This window comes from Pseudopipra pipra, chromosome 14, assembly GCF_036250125.1.
Source record: "Pseudopipra pipra isolate bDixPip1 chromosome 14, bDixPip1.hap1, whole genome shotgun sequence".
Taxonomy (NCBI): domain Eukaryota; kingdom Metazoa; phylum Chordata; class Aves; order Passeriformes; family Pipridae; genus Pseudopipra; species Pseudopipra pipra.
The window spans coordinates 7,170,528-7,189,920 of NC_087562.1; the positions used below are offsets into that span (position 1 = coordinate 7,170,528).

Consider the following 19,393-nt stretch of genomic DNA (forward strand, 5'->3'; position numbering starts at 1 on the left):
GAGTCAGGGTGGAAATAAGGACGAAGTGGCAAAGTGGAAATATGGATGGGGTAGCAAGGGGGACAGGGTGGCCATGGGGTGGCAATGGGGATGGGGTGAAAAGAAGGATGGGGTGGCAGTGGGGTGACAATGGGAATAGGGTGGCAAAGAGGGTGACAATGGGGATAGGGTGATAGGATGGAAATAAGGATGGAGTGGTGACGGTGGCAATGGGGACTGGATGGTGATGGGAATGGGGTGAAAATATGGATGGGTGGCAATATGGATGGGGTGGCAATGGGGATAGAGTGGAAATAAGCATGGGGTGGCCATGGGGATGGCTCCCATCAGCCTCTTGTGCTGCACACAAGCCCCCAGCCCCTCCATCCTGCCCTCCTGCCCCCAAAGCAGCTGTGGGACAGGGTACCAGGGAGCACCAGGCCATTACAGCACCCAGCCCAGGCACGGTCAATATTTGCATTTGATTTGCAAGTGTTTCCTCCCCCCAGATAACGGCAGGGCCACGCACGTACAGGAGGGAGAAGCTGCTGGGTTCAGTTAATTATTAGCGAACATGCAAATTCCCCCTCCACGAGATAACAATAAACACCGTGATTTCAGCGAGATAAACAGGGCTTTAAATTTCCAGCAGCCTTTACTGGTGTAAAAATAAGCGTCCCTTATTTATTTAGCTCCTTTGAGAAACCACATCAGTCCCCAAACACAGTCTTTTACTGTCAAGCTACAGTAGAAGCCTTTATAGGCGGCGAAGATCCTGACAGCTACCCCTAGCACAACCATCTTTTATTCATGCTCATAATATAAACTGTATTGCCTCGGAAACAAAAGGATTTAACTCGCTGCTGGCCGGGCAGCAGCGGCCGAGCCAAGGTCTCCAGTGGGGGCACATGGTTGGGATGGCTTTGCTCCAAATGGGGGCATCCTGCAGGGACACCACCTCCTCCTAGGGACAGGACTGAGACAGAGCCCTGCTGTGATGCATCAGCACATCCAGGGATAAAATAAGCCAAAATAACAGTCCCCCCCGACCTGGAGCCATTAGGCAAAGCCTCCGTGCTCTGAGGCTCCGAATCCCACCCTGCCTGCACAGACGTAGGAAGAGCAGCGGTTACAAGAGTGGTTCGTATTTAATAATGCAATTTATATTCCACTCTCAACATAAACTATTGTAAAGGCACACTAATGTAAAAATACATCTGGCTTGTCAATAGTTTATCTTCTGGATCTGCATCTAAATCCCTGGGCATTCTTGACTTATGGCTGCACCAGTGTCTAATGAATAAAAAGGTGCAAATTATAGGCCTTGCTTTAATGCTCATCATAAAATTAGATGATAGTTGCAAAAGCTGCATTCTCCTGCCCACAGTGCAGCAATGGTAAGCTATAAATAAAGTGTATTTAATGTATCCCAGCGCTGCGCAGAGCCAGGAAACAGTATGTTACTGCACAGCCTTCAATGGATCCGCCACAAGTTCAATGAAGTGATAACTGATCCATCATGTGAATTTATGTTAACTGTCTGCTCGCAAAGTCACGGCCCCAGCACTGTAAATAGCCGACAATCCTTCCAGCTCGGCCTGCCTGCCAATAAACCTGTCACCGGCAGGCTGGGAGCAGCCACCTTAGGACACCGCAGACAAACCATTACATCTTGGGTTTCCTCTTGGTTTCTCCATCCATTTGTCCGCGCGGAGCATCGCCGCCGTGCCTTGGTTTACCCGCAGCCGAGCACCTCCCTCCTCAGGGCTTTCCAACCCAGTGCGATGCTTTTCCACCTCCCTGGAGCTGTCACATCAGGGATGCGGGAAGCCCAGATGGGATCCGGGGGGCTGGCGGGTGCGTGGGTGGGATGGCTCCTGCTCCGGCAACAGGCAAATGCTGGGAGGGGCTGGGGGGGACAGGTTGGAAGCAGACCCCCCCCCCCCCCAGCTCATGTTCCATGCTGGGATGCAGAGACAGGAGGGCACGTGCATGGTGGGATCACTTCGCTGTGGGAGACAGAAATGCTACTGGCATCATGCCTGGAAAGCATCCTCTTCTGGCAGAGATCTGTGTCCTAGGGCTGGCACCTGGGAAGGGGACACCCCTGGGAAGATGTCCTTGGGAAGACGTGGTCACCAGGAAGGAGACATTCCCAGGAGATGTTCCCTGGAAGCAGATGTCCTTGGGAAGATGTGGTCACCAGGAAGGAGACATTCCCAGATGTTCCCTGAAGTAAATGTCTTTGGGAAGGAGGTGTCCCTGGGAAGATGTCATCCCCTAGAAGGACACGTTCCCAGCAAGGACATCCCTGGTAAGGTGCCATCCACAGAGAGGTGTCCCTGGGAAGAAGATGTCCCAGGGAAGGAGACATCCCAGGGCAGAGGATGTCCTTGAGAAGATATGGTCCCCAGGAAGGATACGTTTCCAGGAAGATGTCCCCAGGAAGCAGATGTGTTTGGGAAGGAGATGTGCTCAGGAAGAAGCCATCCCTGGAAGGAGATATCCCCAGCAACGAGACATCGCTGGGAAGGTGTCATCTGCAGGGAATTGTCCCTAGGAAAAAGATGTTTCTGGGAAGATGCCGTCTCCTAGATGGAGACATTCCCATCAAGGATGTCCCTGGAAAGGTGCATTCCACAGGGAGGTGTATGTGGGAAGGAGACATACCAAGGAAGAGGATGTGACACCCAGGAAGGAGATGTGCCTGAAGAGATGTCTCCAGAAAGATGCAGTCTCTGGGAAGGAGATGTTCCCAGTAAGATGTCCCCAGGAAGCAGATGTGTTTGGGAAGAAGATGTCCCCAGGAAGGAGACATGTTTGGGAAGACATCATGCCCTGGAAGGAGACATCCCCAGAAAGGATGTCCCAGGGGAGATGTCATCCACAGGGATGTGTCCCTGTGAAGGAGATGTCCCAGGGATGAAGACATCTCTTAGAAAGGAGTCATTCCCTTTGAAGCAGCCTAAACCCATGAAGCCCCAGCAGTTACAGACAGGGGACAGAATGATCCTTGGGGAGCAAGATGGCACCCAGGTGGACACGGGGGACACGGAGCCCACAGGACGCAGCATTTGCCATCACCCGGCTCTCATTAACACAGTGCTGAGCAGCCCCTAATAATAGCAACAGTAAATTCTCCTACCCAATTCGGGTCCATTTCTATAAATAATGTAGAATCTTTTTATTTACTGACAGGTTGTAAAAGTATCAGTGAGAATAATGTGAAATCAGGCGCTGCTGAATAATTCATGGCAGCAGCTCTGCTCTCCCCCGTCCCCGCGCTCCCCTGGCCCCGCCGTTTACACGACAGCACCTTGCACCCGGGTTTATCTCATAAAAACCAGGACTAACGACCTGGCACTAATTCTTTATCAACTGGGACTTTTACAGCAAGGGGAGGAGGGAGGAAATAGAAAGAAATAAAAATAACCCTGGGTGCACCCTATAAAAAATGCATGGGCCTGTGTGCTCACCTCCACACGGAGCCAGCAATCCCCAGCACCTCCCATCCGCAATTCCCCCCCATCCCCACAGCCTCTCCAAAAATTAGTATTAATTGGCAGCACCCACAGCTCCACACTGGCATCTCGAGGCAGTGAGCGCAGGAAGGGTGGGATGATCCTGATGGGACATCAGCAGGACCCATGGGGACATCAGCAGGACCCACAGGGACACCAGCAGGACCCACAAGAATGATGACAGGACCCACAGGGACACTGGCAGGACCTATGGGGAAAATGGCAGGACCCATAGGGACACTGGCAGGACCTATGGGGACACTGTCGGGAGCCATGGGGACATTGGCAGGACCCACAGGGATGATCAACAGACCCATGGGAATACTGACAGGACTCATGGGGATGATTGCAGAATCCATGGGCCTACCCGGAAGTCCCACAGGGAGAATGGCAGGACCCATGGGGATGGTGGTAGGACCCATGGGAACACTGGTAGGATGCTCTCTGTCCCCATGCCACCCCCAGGGATGCCAGCCTGGGGCAGCAGACCCCTGCAGGGGGCAGATGGGTTAAATTTGGGCAGAGAAACCTGATCACTAGAGCAACTAATCCCTGTAACAACCTGATCCAGTGTCTCTCATCCCTCCTGCCACTGCTGAGGGCGATGGGGACAGCAGGGACCCCCCCTGCAGCCGCCCCCATCCCCTCCCCAGAACAATACCTACCCGCCGCTGTTTTGATGTGCGGCACAAAGCCGGGAGAGCTTTCCATGTAACATGATAAAAGCAAGTCCCCAGCCAGCACAATTATTTGATAATTCTCCCTTAACACCCATCAAATTAAAGCAATGTCCAAGGGCTGCCTGAAGTGGCACTGATAGGTATTAAACTTTAATGAGATTTAATGGCACTGCCCTACTTTTTAAGCGCTCGGGCCTACATTTATGAACATTTAATTTCCCAGGCCCTGACCTCTTTTTTTTTTCCCCCACTTGCCCGCAGCCCCCCCTGCCCGCCCGCCGGCACAGCTGGATTCTGTTAGCGCTGGCGGCCGCCCCGACCCGGGATGCTCGGGATGCTCGGCCAGCCCTGAGCCGATGGAAATCTCCAGGCGCTGCGGGGTGAGATGTTGACTCTAGCAGGGAGCCGACACTGAGCAGGGAGGGGGAGCCCAGGGAAAGGCGGGTGGGGGGGGTGCAGATGTGATTCACCGGCATTGAATACAACCAAATTTGTGGAATGACTTAATTAATTTGCTCCCTGGATGACATGACACCACGGGTCAGACTGGTTGGAGGGCCCTCACCCTGCTGTTCCACTGCACTGGGGTTTGCAATGGGTTTCTTTAAGCACCCCTGAAAATTAAGCAGCTCCCCCACTACCAACACACCATGCTGGGGCAAATTTGGAGGGGTCAGACCCCTCAGCACCCCCAGGAGCAGAACACAGCCCACTGATCCAGTTTATTGCTGCCCTCTAGTGTGTAGGGGACAGGCCAGACCCCGCTGTCACTTGTCCCCCTCCCCACATGTCCTCCGGGCCACTTGGCCAACCAGGCTGCTGCATCTCAAGTGGGGACAGCTGCTGAGATGCTCAGAGCCCAGATCTCTGGGGTACTGGAGAGCATCACCCCAGCCCCCCCGCCTGGAGCCCTGCCAGCTCCCTAAAACCCCACTAATGGGGCTGCAAGATGGGCACTGACTGGCACCAGTGACACCAGGCATCACCTCCTGCCCCATGGCAAGGCAAGGCCAGGTTGGATGGGGCTTGGGGCAACCTGGTCTAGTGGAAAGTGTCCATGGCAGGGGAATTGAAATGAGATGAGCTTTAAGGTTCCTTCCAATGCAAACTATTCCATGATTTAATGATTCTATGGTCCTGGTGGGATAGAGGATACAGCATTTTCCTACATCAGGATGCAGGAGGGGTTGGGGTACCCTGGTTGGCAGCAGTAAGCTCCAAAAAGAGGAGCTGCTGGCATGAGTGCCCACCCCCAGAATGAGGGTTAGGGAAACTGAGGCACACACCAGTGCAGCACTAGGAATATCCCCCTCCCACCTCCCCAGCACCCACCCCTACTGCAGGGAGCCCAGCAGCAGGAATGCAAAGGCAGGGCAATAAAAGGGAGCGTTATCAAGCCCCAGCAGAGCAGACAGCTCAGGGAGGAGAGCAGGAGGGAGGGAAAGGAACAGAAAGGAAAAAAAAAACCCCACCCTTAACCCCGAGATCACTTATCATTCAGGCTGCATCACGCATCTAGAAAGTGCAGACACAAAAATGTAATGTCATAACATTCGCAGTTCAATAACCTTTGCTTCACGAGACGGCTTGAACTGTCAGAGGAGCTGGAAGGTAAATATTTCAGCGCCCAGGCACTGAATGCAAAGGCGTGGGGAGGGGGGTCGGCCTCGGCTTCCCCGGCTCGCCTCGACACGTCCAAATATCCCCCGCCGTAAATCCCGGTCGGCGCTGGGGAAAGGCCGTGGTGCGGATAAAATACGAGCAGATATAAAGCCAGACACCTTTATTGTTCGGCAAAGTCTTCCAACAAGTTATGAACCCGCAGCTTGACCCTAACCCATCATCTTGTTATACGGCGGAAACAAAGGCAGCGCCAGGAGCTGAGGCTGGAGCAGAGCAGGATGCGGGTGGGAAGGAGGAAAACCCAGCCTGCCTCCTCCACGGGGGATATTCGGGTGCAATTCACCCCTGAACCCCCACATTTACCACACTCTGGGCTTCCTGTTGGAAGCAGACCCCATGTCAGCCCCTTCCATTGAGCCTTCCTGCCAGGTTCATAGGTGCAAAATTCCTGTGTCTGGGGTTAACAGGAGCAGGACCCCACAAACACACCGGTTAACCAGGACAGCCTACTGAGCCATGCAGGCAGGAGGAAGGAGATTGCACAGCAGGGGAGCAGGCAGGGAACAATGGCTGTGGGGGATGGCAAACCAGTGAGGGATCCAGAGGGCATTGGGGGAGCAAAGAGAATCCCCCATGGGGAAAATTCCCCCAACAGCACTGGGAGGGTGCTGGCTGTGTGTCCAAAGGGCTGCATGGCATGTCATGGCACAGTGGGGAGTGCCCTGTGCCTCCAGGGGGGCTGCAGCAGTCCCCTGGTGTCCAAGGGGACTACATGGCACGGCATGGTGGGCAGCAGCAGCTTGCACAGCCCATGCATGGCACACGTTGCACAAACCCCTCGATCCAAATGTGCAGCACAGCTGGGGACAACCAGAGACACCTGCCTGCTGCTGGGCTGGCTCTGCCACGGGGCGCTGCGCCGGCACCCCAAACGCTGGGGACCACCGGCGCCCAGGCTCCCAGGGGAGCAGAACACCCCTGTGCCAACTTTTCCACCGCCGCTACGACCCGTGCGAGGCGGGGAGGGCGTCGCAGGGGGCACGGCCGCGGCAAGGAACAGTTAAACGGGGCCCCCGCCCGCCCAGGGCGTGCGGCAACAGGCACCGTCGCACCCTCCCCGAAACACCTGCTACCGCCGCGCTGGCACGGGGCGAGCGCCCGGGGCGGGCGCAGGAGCGGCGGCGGCGGGGAGCGCGCCAGGGCCCGCAGCAAGAAGCGGCATGTCTGCGCTTGGCAGCACAACAGAGAGCAGGTGACAAGCGCGCCGGCGGTCGCTTTATTACAGGAAGCGAGCACGCAACCATCTGACGCCGCGCTGCCCGGAGAAAAAATAACCCACCCACCCACCCCCCCCGCTATTAACAATCCCTCCTCGGGCGCGGGAGAGGGGCCCCTGCATGCTGGGGGTGCCCCGCTGCAAAATAACGCCCCAGTGGCATCACAGCTTGCCAGCCACCCTCCCCAACCCCCCCACGCATCACTCCCAAGGCCAAGCAAATCCCAAGGGAGTAAAATTATGTCTGTGTGTGCACAAACATTTTTCCTCGGCAAACACTCCCCGAGACAACAAAATCAGCCGCCCCTGCGCCGGTTCCCGTGCCACCCCGCTCCTCTGACCCAGCAATTAGAGGCAGGCATTAATATTTAAATATTGCCAGCTCGGGAGAAGGGAAATCAAATAAAACACGCCGGCGTGCCGCCAGCGCATCAAGTCCCGCTCCATCAGCCTCACACCGGGTGCATGGAGGCAGTGGGGGGTGCTGTGCCACACCACTGGGGACACCGGGGCATCAATGGCCCGAGGGGAACCCCCTTTCTGGACCAAGTCAGGGTGAGCAAGGAGGTGGTGAGTAAATGGTGATGCTCCTGCCAGCTCAGCGAGGTCTCTTCAAAGGGACCCTTAACCCCATGCTGGCCATGCTTTGGGGGTACATGGGGCTCCCCACTCTCTCCCATCCACAAAGCACCCGCCTGCAGGGTGCTATAGAGGGGACACGCATTCAGGCTGTGCCCCCCCGAGAGTCACCCTCCGGTCCCGCGGGTGCTCGGAGGCGGCGTTGGCCCAGCAAAGAGGATTTACTGCTCAACGCAAGGGGCTTTAGAGGCAATAACTTTCCCTCCTCTTGACTTAAATGGATTTGAAACTTCAAAAAGGATCGAGGGGGCAGGCTGCCAAGCGGCCGCCCCCAAGGCCTGACCCCGCGGGTGCTGGGGGGAGGGTCATGAGGGGGCTGCGAGCCGAGCCAGGGCCAACGGCCGTGGCAGATAAGGGGTTGTGGGGGCCCAGGAGGCCCCACGATAAGGCAGCCGCCGTTAACAGGCGCGGGAGGGCTGGGGCGCTTCCTCCCACCCCGCGGTGCAACCGCCGGCGGGCACCGGGGTGCCAGGGCAGAGGGACAGGGGTGGCCCCATGGCCGGGCAGCCAGGGTAGCCAAGGCACGAGGCACAGCAAGGGCTATTTCAAGGGCAATCCCCCTGGCAGCCTGCCCAGGCAGCCGATGCCTGCCAAGCCCTGTCCCAGCTGGCCCTTCCCGGGGTTTGGCGGGGCTGCCCTGTGGCTCCTGGGACCCCTGGGGGGCACCCAGCACCTAAGCATCGCCAGCACATGGGGGTCCACGTCGGGTGTCCCCACTGGGATGCGATGGCAGAGGCAGAGGCCATCTGCCCCTACCCACAGTGAGGCCAAACTCCAGGGCTGGCACCAGCACCAGAGCTCAGGGACAGAGGTGTGACCCATGGCACCGTGCCCCCAGTGTGGTGGGGGGAGGACCACTGCCTCCCACATGGCTGGCACAGGCACAAACCCCCCAGGAACATCTGCCCCCAGGCCTCAACCTCCCACAGGCCAGACACTAGGGTGAGGGGCAGCGCTGGGGGAAAGGACTGAGGGGCCAGAGGAACAAACAGGAGAGCACAGATTAAAACTAATGCCCCTTCCTCCAGCTGTCCCCCAGCCTGCAGCCTGTACCAGCCGCTGGCATGTCAAGAAGCGATAAACTGTCCTGCGTCCTTTGGCACCCCCCTGTACCCCCCAGCATCCTGGCCCCCCGCCAAAGCAACCGTCTTCTCCTCTGCAGCTCCCTGCCCTGCAGCCAACACACACACACACAAACACACAGACACACAGACACACTCTCGCACTCACACCCAACCCCCTCCACCACCCAAAAAAGGCCCCGTGCGTCCCACAGTCGTGCATGCACACACGAGCACAGGCACAGCGGGACATGCATGCACAGGCACACCCGGTGTGCACCCAGCGAGGGGGGTGAGCACACATCCTTGGGTTGTGCAACACACATACACATGTGTGCACAGCCAGCACCCCCCTCACACACACACTGACCCCCCCCCAGCCCCGCAGGAGCCGCTGGCCTTGGCTGGCCAGCCCTGCCACACCGCCGTCACCGTCACACCCAACACCTCCCCAGCAGGTTACACAAACAGGCTGCCAGGCACACACGCAGCCGGGCGCACGCTCCCCTCGCTCACACCCACAAACCACACGGGCTCACCCCGGTGCTCGCACGCGCACGCGCGCCCTTGCAGGAAGAGGCACTGGCTTCCCGCTGCCTTTTCCCTCCATTAACTCCCTCCACGGATCCCACTCATGGCCCAAAGGGCACCCATGCGGCGCCCAGCTCAGCCCTGTGCCCCCTGCCCTGGCTCATTGCAGGAGGAGGAGGAGGATAAAGAGAGCATGGCACTCCCCCTGCTGCTCCAAGCGCTGGCAATGGGCACTTGGGGTCAGGCCACCAATGGGGCATCTGAATGACAGATGCCACTGACTGGGGACTGGCACCGATGCGGCCATGCAAAGCAGTTGCTTGGACTCGGCACAACACAGGGCACGGGCACTGGCATGGCACGGTGAGCCGGCGGGCCCCAGGGCAAAGGGCACAGCAGGCAGCACAGGCAGGGCTGGAAGAGCCAGGATGGAGTAGGGCAATAAACACAGAGGCAGGCGAGACACTGGGGCCGTGGCATCACCCTGACACAGGGTGCGGTGCCCGGGCTCCCGGCGTCAGGCTGCAGGGCTCAATCAGCAGCACAGTCCCTCCCCAGCGCCGGCAATCCTGGATGTCCAGAAACATGGATATACAGGAATGGTGCATGGGTAAACTGAGGCACGGCCCCACACAGCACCCCGTGTGCCTGGATCAGGACACGTACAGGCAGCCAGGCAAGAAGGGCCAAGGTTGGTGCCACCAGCCGTGGCCCCGCACACCCCAGTGCCCTGCCAGCCATGGGAAATGACCCCAAGGGTCTCTGTGCCAATGTGGGTCACAGGGACTGAACACCTTGGATGACACCGGACCCTGAGCCTGCAGCACTCAGTGGGTCTCATCTCCCCACAACATCCCCCAGCTGGATCCCCAACTCCAGAGCCACCTCCACCTTCCACATCATGGGGTCCCTCAAGGCCAGGGCGACCTCTTGTCCACCACAGGGTGCCTGAAGCTCAGGGTGATCTCTGTCCCCCAGATGATGGGGTACCCCAACACCATGGCAACCTCCACCCCTCACACAATAGGGTCCTCCAAGCCAAAGGTGACCTCCATCCCCCCCAACACGAGGTTCTCAGCCTTAGGGTAATCTCCATCCCCCAAACAACAGTGTCCCCTCAAGCCCAGGGTGACTGCCACCCCCTATGTCATGGGGTCTTCCAACTCTGGGGTGACCTCAGTCCCCACAGGATCGGGTCCCCCAACTCAAGGTGATCTCCATCCCCCACATCACAGGGACCCCCAATCCTAGGCAACCTCTGTCCTACACACCACAGGGTCTCAACCCAGGGTGACCTTGGTCTCCCACACCATGGGTTCCTCCAGACCCAGGGTGTTCTCTGTTTCCTGCACAACAGGGTCCCCCAACTCCCGGGTGACCTCCATCCCTGACACCATGGGTGCCCCCAAACCCAAGGTGACCTCTGCCCCTTATACCACGGGGTCCCCCAACTCGAGAGTGACCTCCATTTACCAAACAACAGTCTCCTCAAATCCCTGGGTGACTTCCACCCCCTATACCATGGGGTTCCCCAACCCCAGGGTGACCTCCGTCCCCCACACCACCGTCTCTCTCAGCCCCAGGGTGACCTCTGTCCCCAATGCCATGGGGTCCCCCGACCTCAGGGTGACCTCCATCCCCCAGACCAGACCCCCCGACAGAGGAGCTGGGGGGGAATCTGCGGGTGGCAGGGTCACACCAAGCCCATCCCACCCCTCCAGCACAACCCCCACCCGGGGGGGGAGTTCCCTTTCCCCTCCTCCCCACGGCGCTGCTGGGGGGGCAGCGGGGGGGTGTCACTCACCCGCGGGCCGCGCCGTCCAGCGGGGGCTGCGCTCCTCCATGGGCAGCGGCGGAGGGAGCGGAGCCGAGCCGTGCCGAGCCGAGCCGTGCCGAGCCTTCCCCCGCCGCTTCCTGCTTCCCTCGGCGCCCGCCCGCCGCCCCGGGAGCCGCACGGCTGGAGCGTGACTCACCGGGGGCCGGGCCGGGCAGGGCAGGGCGGCGGGGGCGGGCGCGGCGGGCACCGCGAGCGAGGCAAAGGGGGTCCCTGAACGGGGATGCTGGGCAGGGAGGGACAGACCCCTCGGACCTCTCGGGACCACCCCCCGGGACCACCCCCCAATGCACCGGGGATGGGGGATCCCCCACGGGGAGGAGACTGGGGGGGGGGGCTCGTGGAGGTTCCCCTCCCTCCTCAGCATCCCAAGAATTAGGGTGATGGGGAGTAATAGCCCTAACCCCAGAGCACAGGTGTCCCCCTCCCAGAATGTAGAGATCAAGGGGGGCAAGAAGTCTGGGGTGGCATCCTGCCCTCTGACCCCCAACCCCAAAACTACTTGGAACCCCAAACAGGCTCTGGGATGCCCTGGATCTCAGGGGTGCCAGCCCAGCCCATCACAGTGAGCACTCAGGGTGGTCCTGAGTCCAAACCCTGTGGAGAGAAGGGGTGTTCCCACAACAGCCCTCAGTGTGCCCCAATGCCCTGTTCATCCCCTGCCCTGGGTGCAGGAGTGGGGACAGCACTGTCCCTCTGAGGTGGGAAGGTGGTGGTCACCCCTGTGCCATCCCACTGTCACCCTGAGGGCTCTGCCTGCACCTGGGCTTTGGGGCACCAGTGACACGAGTAGGGTGGGGCTCAGCCCACTCACATGTGGAGGAAGTTGCCCATCATTCACGAGCCACAGGTCGGCTCCACGAGCCTGTCAGGCTCGGCTGGCTCAGACAGGCCGGACCCCCACCTTCCCTGGGCAGGAGAGAGGCTTCAGCAAGGAACCTCATCCTGGCACTGCCAGCTATGAACTGGCATCTCCACGGGAGGAGATGCAAACCACGACAGGGACACCCAGCCATCCCCAAACAAACTCTCACGCTACCAGCACACCCACCCAAATCCCTTTCCGGCTCACCCTCACCTCTTCGCCCCCTCCATCATCCTCCTCTTCCTCCAGCAGGCCCCATGCTGGTGCTGCCGCAGCGCCGGTGCTGCCCGACACCCTCCCCAGCCCTCCTCGTGCTTTTCCCCCCCTCTCTGTCTCCCTTTTCCCGTTCTATTTTAAATTTTTATTGCATTCTTTTTAAAGAATACAGAGGAACAAATGCCCTTATCAGCAATTCTCACAAGGTATAAAGAGCCGCTTTTATCTCCTGCCTTTACTAATCTAGAGCGAGCCAATGCCTGTTAATTTTTTAATTTTCCTAGTGAATGCATTTGTGGCTCCGTCAGCATCCATCCGGACACGCATGCAGGATACCCTCTGCATCCCAGCCCAGCCACCCCGACATAGAATTGCCACCGTGCTGGCAGAGCAGTGGCTCATGGTTTGGAAACCACCAAGGGGTTTTGTGCACTGGGAAGTCCTGTGTGTCACATGAGGCTCACCAGGACACCCTGGGATGTGTCACCATCCCCAAGACATGGTGGTACTCTCCGACATGCCAGCCCAACTACACTTGGCCACAGGGAATGCTGACAGAGTAGGTCTCCATCCTAGGCACAGGGACGCATTCCATGCCAAGCCATCCAACTGTCACTATCCCCCGCTCTGGCCAAGGTCCCTGTGGGGACATAGGGGGGGTTTGCCCCTGTGTTCCCCCCTTGGAAGGGATGCAGGCTGTCCGCACGCCGGGGTGGGAGCACAGCAGCCGGCCGCGGTGCACAGATGAGATGTGGCAGGCGTGTAACAAGCCATTAGTCACTGTCACCTTTGCCCGGCAGCCACTGGCAGGGTAATAAATCCCGGGCTGACTCCAGCGGGCCCGTTCCAGGCCACGGCTCCCAGCTTGTGTCCACGCCACTGCCGGCTGGGCTGTGAGCAGCTTGTAAATGCATTCCAACCCCCCCAGGGGACATAGCGCCTTGCAGGGTCCCAGGCTGGGGCTGAATCCCTGTGGGGCTGATTGATGGGTGACATGGGCCACCGCCTTCCTGGGAAGTGTCATTCCTTGGGGACATGGGGGAGCGGGTCACAAACCCCCCACCAAGCAGCCCCCTGGCCCCCAGGCTGCCACTCCCACAACTCCATGTCCACCCCGGCTTCCTGCCCGCTGCACCTTGCGGTTCCCAACTCTTCCCAGCCTAACACCAGGAACCGGCATCGGCGGTTGTTACCGGATCAAAGGAGCCTGGCGTGGCACAGCACAACACGGCACGGCGCGCCCGCCGGGAAGGGCTGGCAAACAAGCTGGTCCGGGGAGGCGGCAGGCGGGAAGCACGCATGATACCTCTCCTAAAAATGCTGCTGCTCCTGACGGACAGGGCGGCCAAGTCCCAGGAGCCGTGGCCTGTCCCAGCCCCGGGGGCTCCCCCGACTCCCCAGCACATCCAGCCCAACGCCATGGCTCTCCCTGGCACCCACGGCCTGACTCATGGCCCCAAGGACAGCAGGCAGGGACTGCGGTGCCACAGGGTCACCTTCCTGGTGGAGCTGCGGGTTTCAGATCCCAGTCCCAGGCCTCTGGGTGTGAGCCTTCACCAGGAAACCCAAGCGGCACATTGGACTGATGGTGCACCCCACGGTGGGGCAGGGGACAGCCCTTGGCCATGGCAGCCTTGTATCCCCCTGGTATCACCCAGCATCACCTACTTGTGGCTCCAGCGTCCACGCCTTCCACATCCAAAGCCGTCCGCGGGCCGACGTCCGGGGCAGCACTGCCCGTCCCTGGGCTCTCCCCGGCCGCCCGGGGCTCGCCGGCCAGAGGCTTGGTGGTGACCGTCTCCAAGGACAAAGAGGACGCCTGGAAGAGAAGGAGGACAGAGACTCAGCGCCTTTCCCTTTCCCAGTTGGAGCACCGCCGTGCGGGGTGGGGGCCACAGGGTGGGGGGGGTTTGGGGCGCACAGACAGAAGATGCTTTTGTTTTCCTGCCGGCCGGTGCACGTGGCCGGCGCGGGAGCCACACGCCAGCCCGCACCGCGGGGCTACAGCTGGATCCGGCCGATGGCTCCCAGCGCAGCCAGACAAGAAAGGCTGGAGGGGGGGTGAGGACATGAATCAAAGCGGCGTCCCCTCGCCCGCCGGCGGCAGCTGGCCGGTTAGGCAGCTCCCGATTACTCAACCGGGCAGTGTTTACTCGAGATCAACAACCCCTCATCGCCTTCCCTGCCAGGCGGGTGAGGAAAATGTGCTGCTGGGATGGGGAAAACATTCCCACTGCCCCCCTTGGTCCCCCTCCTTGACTCCCGGTGTCCCCCGGTGCTGCTGTGGCCCCAGGTTTGCTGTAGCTGTCACCCTCCCATGTCAGGCGTGTCCAGGCTCACAGCTTGGGCTGTCACCACTCCTCTTTAGCTTTAATAAAGCAAAATCCAGCAACACTACGGACATCCCAGCACTGCCATGCCGCTCTGGGATAGACACATGGACCACTCAGACCAAGGCCTGAATGGGTCCCCGGGATGCTGTGCTCACCCCGGGCATGGTGGGATGAGGGTGACCTCCCTCCTGCCACAGGTTGCATCCATAGGGGACACCGTGCTCCTAATTTTGGGACATTAGGGCCATGGCTGCAGCATGGTGAGGCTTTGATGTTGATCCCATTTTTCCTGGGATTACTCCCACAAACGTGGAGAGCTGAAGCACGATGGTTGTTTTGCTGGGAAGCCCTCAGACTCGATGAGCCACGCACATGAGCGGACATACAAATTTACCATTTGCTTCCTGGAAAGGTTTAATTTATGGAATCCATATGGCAGCGCCGCACAACCGCGAGTGCTTGGCACATCCCGTGAGTCCTCGAGTGCCACCACGTACCAGCTCCAACTGGCGGGGTGCCACCGGCTGCCCTGGTGATGGCGGGATGCTCTTCTCTTTCCCAATGATTAACAGAAGGTGACTTTCACAGCGGGCAGGGGACAAGCCCAGGGATCAGTTCCCATCCCTGAACGCTTGGTGTGGGCTCCGTGGAGATGGCAGGGATGTCTCAGGGGGGATGCCGTGCCACCTCTCCTCCTCCTGGGGCAATGCCGCGGGCAGCAGCAGGCAGCAATCCCCAACCTGTGGGGCATGGGAAAGGGCTGGGGTGCACTTTGATACCTGGAGCAACTAATCATTAATTAGCATTAATCACTCCCTGTCATGCGTCACAGCAGCATTGGGCAAGACACAGCTGGGAAGCACCGAGCCGGGGTTGTGGTGGGGAAGGCGGATTTTAGCGGCTGGGCCAAGACTGGCACCCTCCTTTTGCTCCCTGGGGAGCTTCAGCAGCCCCCCAGGTCCCAACCTACACCCCAACCCACCCACCAGCCCCACAGCAGTGGCAGCCCCCACCCCCTCTATTTTCCTGCCGAGAGATGCTGAGATGCAAAAGCACAGGAGATGGGTCCCACCTGCCCAAAGGGCAGCCAGGATCCATCCCCCCCTCACCGCCCATGTCCCCTGGGACCCCCCAGGCTCCAGCATGGAGCACCGGCCGCCTCCTTGCTTTAACTTCACCCGGCGCTATCTGTCAGCAAATCATCCCTGGTTACACAGATAAGGAATAATTGATGCAAAGGAGCCATCTGTTTGCGAACACGGAATATCTGCTCAATTAGGAGGGATCTGTCCACCCAGATAAAGCATGGCAGCAGCCCCTTGGAGGGGGGGCCTTCCTCCCCAGCCACGTCCTCAAAGACTCACCCCCAATTAGAGGTGAGCGGGTTGATTGGGGTGTTAATTTGCTAAGCACCCTGAGGTGCTCAGGAAGAAGCTGAGAGGGAAGGGTGCTCTGCCACCACATGTTGAAATTTGAGGGGACGGCTGGTAGCCCCCCTGACATGTCCCACTGTGGTGATGCTCAGCTTGTCCTGGCTCTGGGAGATGCTTATCCTGCATCTTCCCAGGGATGGAGACAGGGAACCAGCATCTGTACCTCCCAAATAGTGCTGAGCTGAGGTCGGCCTGCTCATGACATGCATCAAGGGAGCTTGCAAATGGACAGAAGGACTGAAGAACGACTCTGCAACAGCTCACAGGACATCCATGGTGGGGGTCAGGGACACAGGGCACAGCCACAGGCAGCATCCAGGTCAGAGGTAGATGTGCAGTGAAGTGACATCAATGTGACATCGTTATGTGATGTTATTAACACAGGAAAAATTGAGCTGGCGTGCAGGGCTGTAAGCCAGGGGAGATGGGCAGGAATAGCAGGGCAGCTCCACAAGTGACAGAACCATGGAGAAAAGGCACCAACCAGAGGTGGCAGGGACAACCCCATGGCATGACACTCCTCAACCCACCCCTGTGTGGCATCTGTCCCCATCTACCCTGGCGGGTCCTCAGTATGAAGGTCACGGAAAGCTCAAGAGGGGTCAAAACACAGCTGGTGACCTCAAGGGACAGGCACAGAGCCACTGACAGACCCTGTGTCACCTATGTCACCTGTGACCCCCACCATCAGCATGGTGTCTCCCAGGCCCTCAGCTTGGTGCCTCGGGCAGGCAGCCAGAAAACACGATGGCTCTAAGGGCAGGGAAAGGTGTCCCTGTGTCTGGTGTCCTCACACCTATCCCTCCCTGACAAGGGCACATTCCTTCTGCTCCCAGTGGACTAAATACCTGCTGGGGCACTCAGCTCTCCCCCCAGCTTCAGGATGGCAGTAATGGAACAGGAAAGCAAAAGGTGAGAGATCTGGCACACAGAAGGTCAGGCCAATGCATTTCCTGTGCCTTCAGGACACCCAAAAATGCAGCTTCCCCATTCCACCTCCCCTGTGCCTCGCCTGCCGCCAGGACGGGCTGCAGCGTGCGCAGCAGCAACGCCGCCCACGGGAAATGCCGCCCACGGGAACACCGCCCACGGGAATGCCGCGGGCACAGCAAAGCCCCCGCTGCATCGCCCCAACCTCCACCCTCCCAGGTGGCAGCACCTCGGAAAACCCCCATGCTTCCAGCAGCCAGAGCACTGGGGGTGGATGCAATCCTGGCACTTCGGCTCTTGGCTGGCATCACCCCGGCAGGGCGGCGGGCACGGAGCCCGGCGAGCACCGGCACAGCTGCACCGGCAATGGGGTTTGGCACAACCTGCGTGCCGGCTCCAGCGAATGAGCAAGGGATGAGGTGAGGAGGATGCTCAGCACAGAGGGGCTGTATCCTGCACTTCCTGGGATGCAGAGAGTGCCAGCACCCGGCTGTAAGGCTTGGTGGGGACAAACCCCTGCCATCTCCCATCTACCCCCAGGCCTTGTGAGGCGGCGCTCAGGATAAAAGGTGTTTTTGGAGTGTTGAGGGCTATGGGAGTGGGCTTCCCCTGGCTCCCTTTGTCAGTGAGGCCCTGGAGACCACAGCTCCCGCTGGGGCTTTATCACAGTCACGGCAGGCACAGCCCCTGCCGTGTGTTCCCCCAGACGGTTCCAGCTGCTCTTCCCTCCAGGAAGCCTTTGCCCTCCTCATCCTCATCCCAGCTGCCTGAAAACAGAGGGTTTTCCCACAAAAGCAGGCTGGGGTCTCCCTGGAGAGCTGGGGTCCCTGCTGGTGGCATGGCTTGGCCCCAGTGGGCATCCACAGGAGGGGTGGTGGCTGGATCCGTGCATCCCCGCTGTGTTTAAAGTTTCTCAGCCGTGTTTGCTGGCGGAAAGTTGGAACCTGCAATTACAGCAGTGCTAACCCCTCATTAAAATGGGGAGGGGGGAGAAAAAATGGGAAAGAAACAAAAGGCTCCAGAGCGAGACACGGTGCCATTAACCCTTCCCAAGACTGGGATGTGGACCCCCCGGGAAATTAATGGAGCCGGAGAGATGGGTCGCAGTGGTGGCAGGTGACACCGTGTGCTGGGGGCCAGCCCACGAGCATCACTGCCCACCTGGATCCCCGCTCTGTGTCACGGTGCAGCGGCAATGCTGGCTGTGCCGCGGCGCCCGCGTGGGCATGGCTGCGGCTGTGCCGGAGCCGTTTGTCACGGCAGGGCTGCGGTTCCTGCTCGCTCTCCAGCAGCGACACCGTGACGCCTGCTCCAGGAGCCCACACAATATGTTCGCACTCATCTTGCAGCTGCCCCCAGACAGCCCGAGGTGCCGCGCTCCTCCCCGGCGCGGGGGCCGGTGTGTGCCGGCAGAGCTGCGACGTGCCGGCGAGCCCAGGCGGGAACCGGCAGGGATGGAAGGGGCTGGAGACTGTGGTCAGGCTGGATGCCACATGGGGAGATGATGCTGGAAACAGCACTGGCATGAGCAAGGGATGTACCAGTGGCCCCCCCACGCCTAAGCACCCTGACCCAGGGGCCAGGCTGAGCCACCGGGCAGGGAAAGGCCTGACCGTGACCCCTGTGTGTGACCACAGCCCACCCTGCACCAACCAGTGAAGCACCACACTGGGAGCACATGGAGTGAAGCACATCCCCCTTGGGGACCCCACTCCCAGCAAGAGTTTGACCTTGTGCCCACCCCAGCACAACCACAGCCACTCCCCCCTTCCCCCATCTCTGGGGAGCAGTGGATCCCTGTGTCACCCTCCAGCCCCCCCCCCCCGCGACACCACCTCAGCGCCGCGGCCGCAGCGGCTCTGACAGCAGCTAACGAGCTGCAGGCAGCAATTTGGGTTATATATAGCCCCAAAGTGACTGCATCTAATTGCTCCAGCACCCACCGGCCCTGCCGCGGGGTCCGGGTGCTGGGCACAGGGGAACGGGGTGGGCGGCACACACTCAGCCCCCTCCCTCGGCTGTCACCCCGTGTGACCCCCCGGGCACCCTGAGGCCGGTGGGGCGTGAGCATCACCCCATCCATGCCGGCCCCAGGGAGCTGGGCTGTTCCCAGCGGCTTTGTGCCGGGCCATAAGCGGCTTTGGCTAAAGCCGCCGTCCCAGCCCGTCCCAGCCAGGGACCCTGCCTAAGGAGCTTTTGTCCCCTCTCATTAAGAGGTTTCGGCTGGGGGGCCACAGGGTGCAGCACCCAGCATCCCCTCTCCGCAGCCTGTGGGCTCCAGCCAGCTGCTCCGGCAGCCCTAGGAGGGAGGGATGGAGGGAGGGAGGGAGGTGGTCCCTTTGTGGCAGCCCCCATCCCCTCGCAGCAGCTGCCAGGCGAGGCGGCGGGCGCGCAGATGAGGCCGGGGGGGTGGTGTGTGTAGGGGGGTCCCCCGCAGCGGCTCCCCACGCCTGCGGGGCGAGCGGCAGCCCC

The 19,393-nt window shown here is 60.0% G+C and overlaps 1 protein-coding gene across 4 annotated transcripts in view; it reads right to left on the minus strand.

Annotated features, from left to right (window-relative positions):
• Positions 1 to 19,393, minus strand: part of GSE1 (Gse1 coiled-coil protein) — a 102,368-nt gene that overhangs the window by 52,554 nt on the left and 30,421 nt on the right. For all 4 annotated transcript variants that reach the window (XM_064670993.1, XM_064670996.1, XM_064670994.1 and 1 more), the window contains exon 2: positions 13,894 to 14,044. In XM_064670993.1, the coding sequence (XP_064527063.1) occupies positions 13,894 to 14,044 (151 nt within the window). The remainder of the gene's footprint in view (positions 1 to 13,893; positions 14,045 to 19,393) is intronic.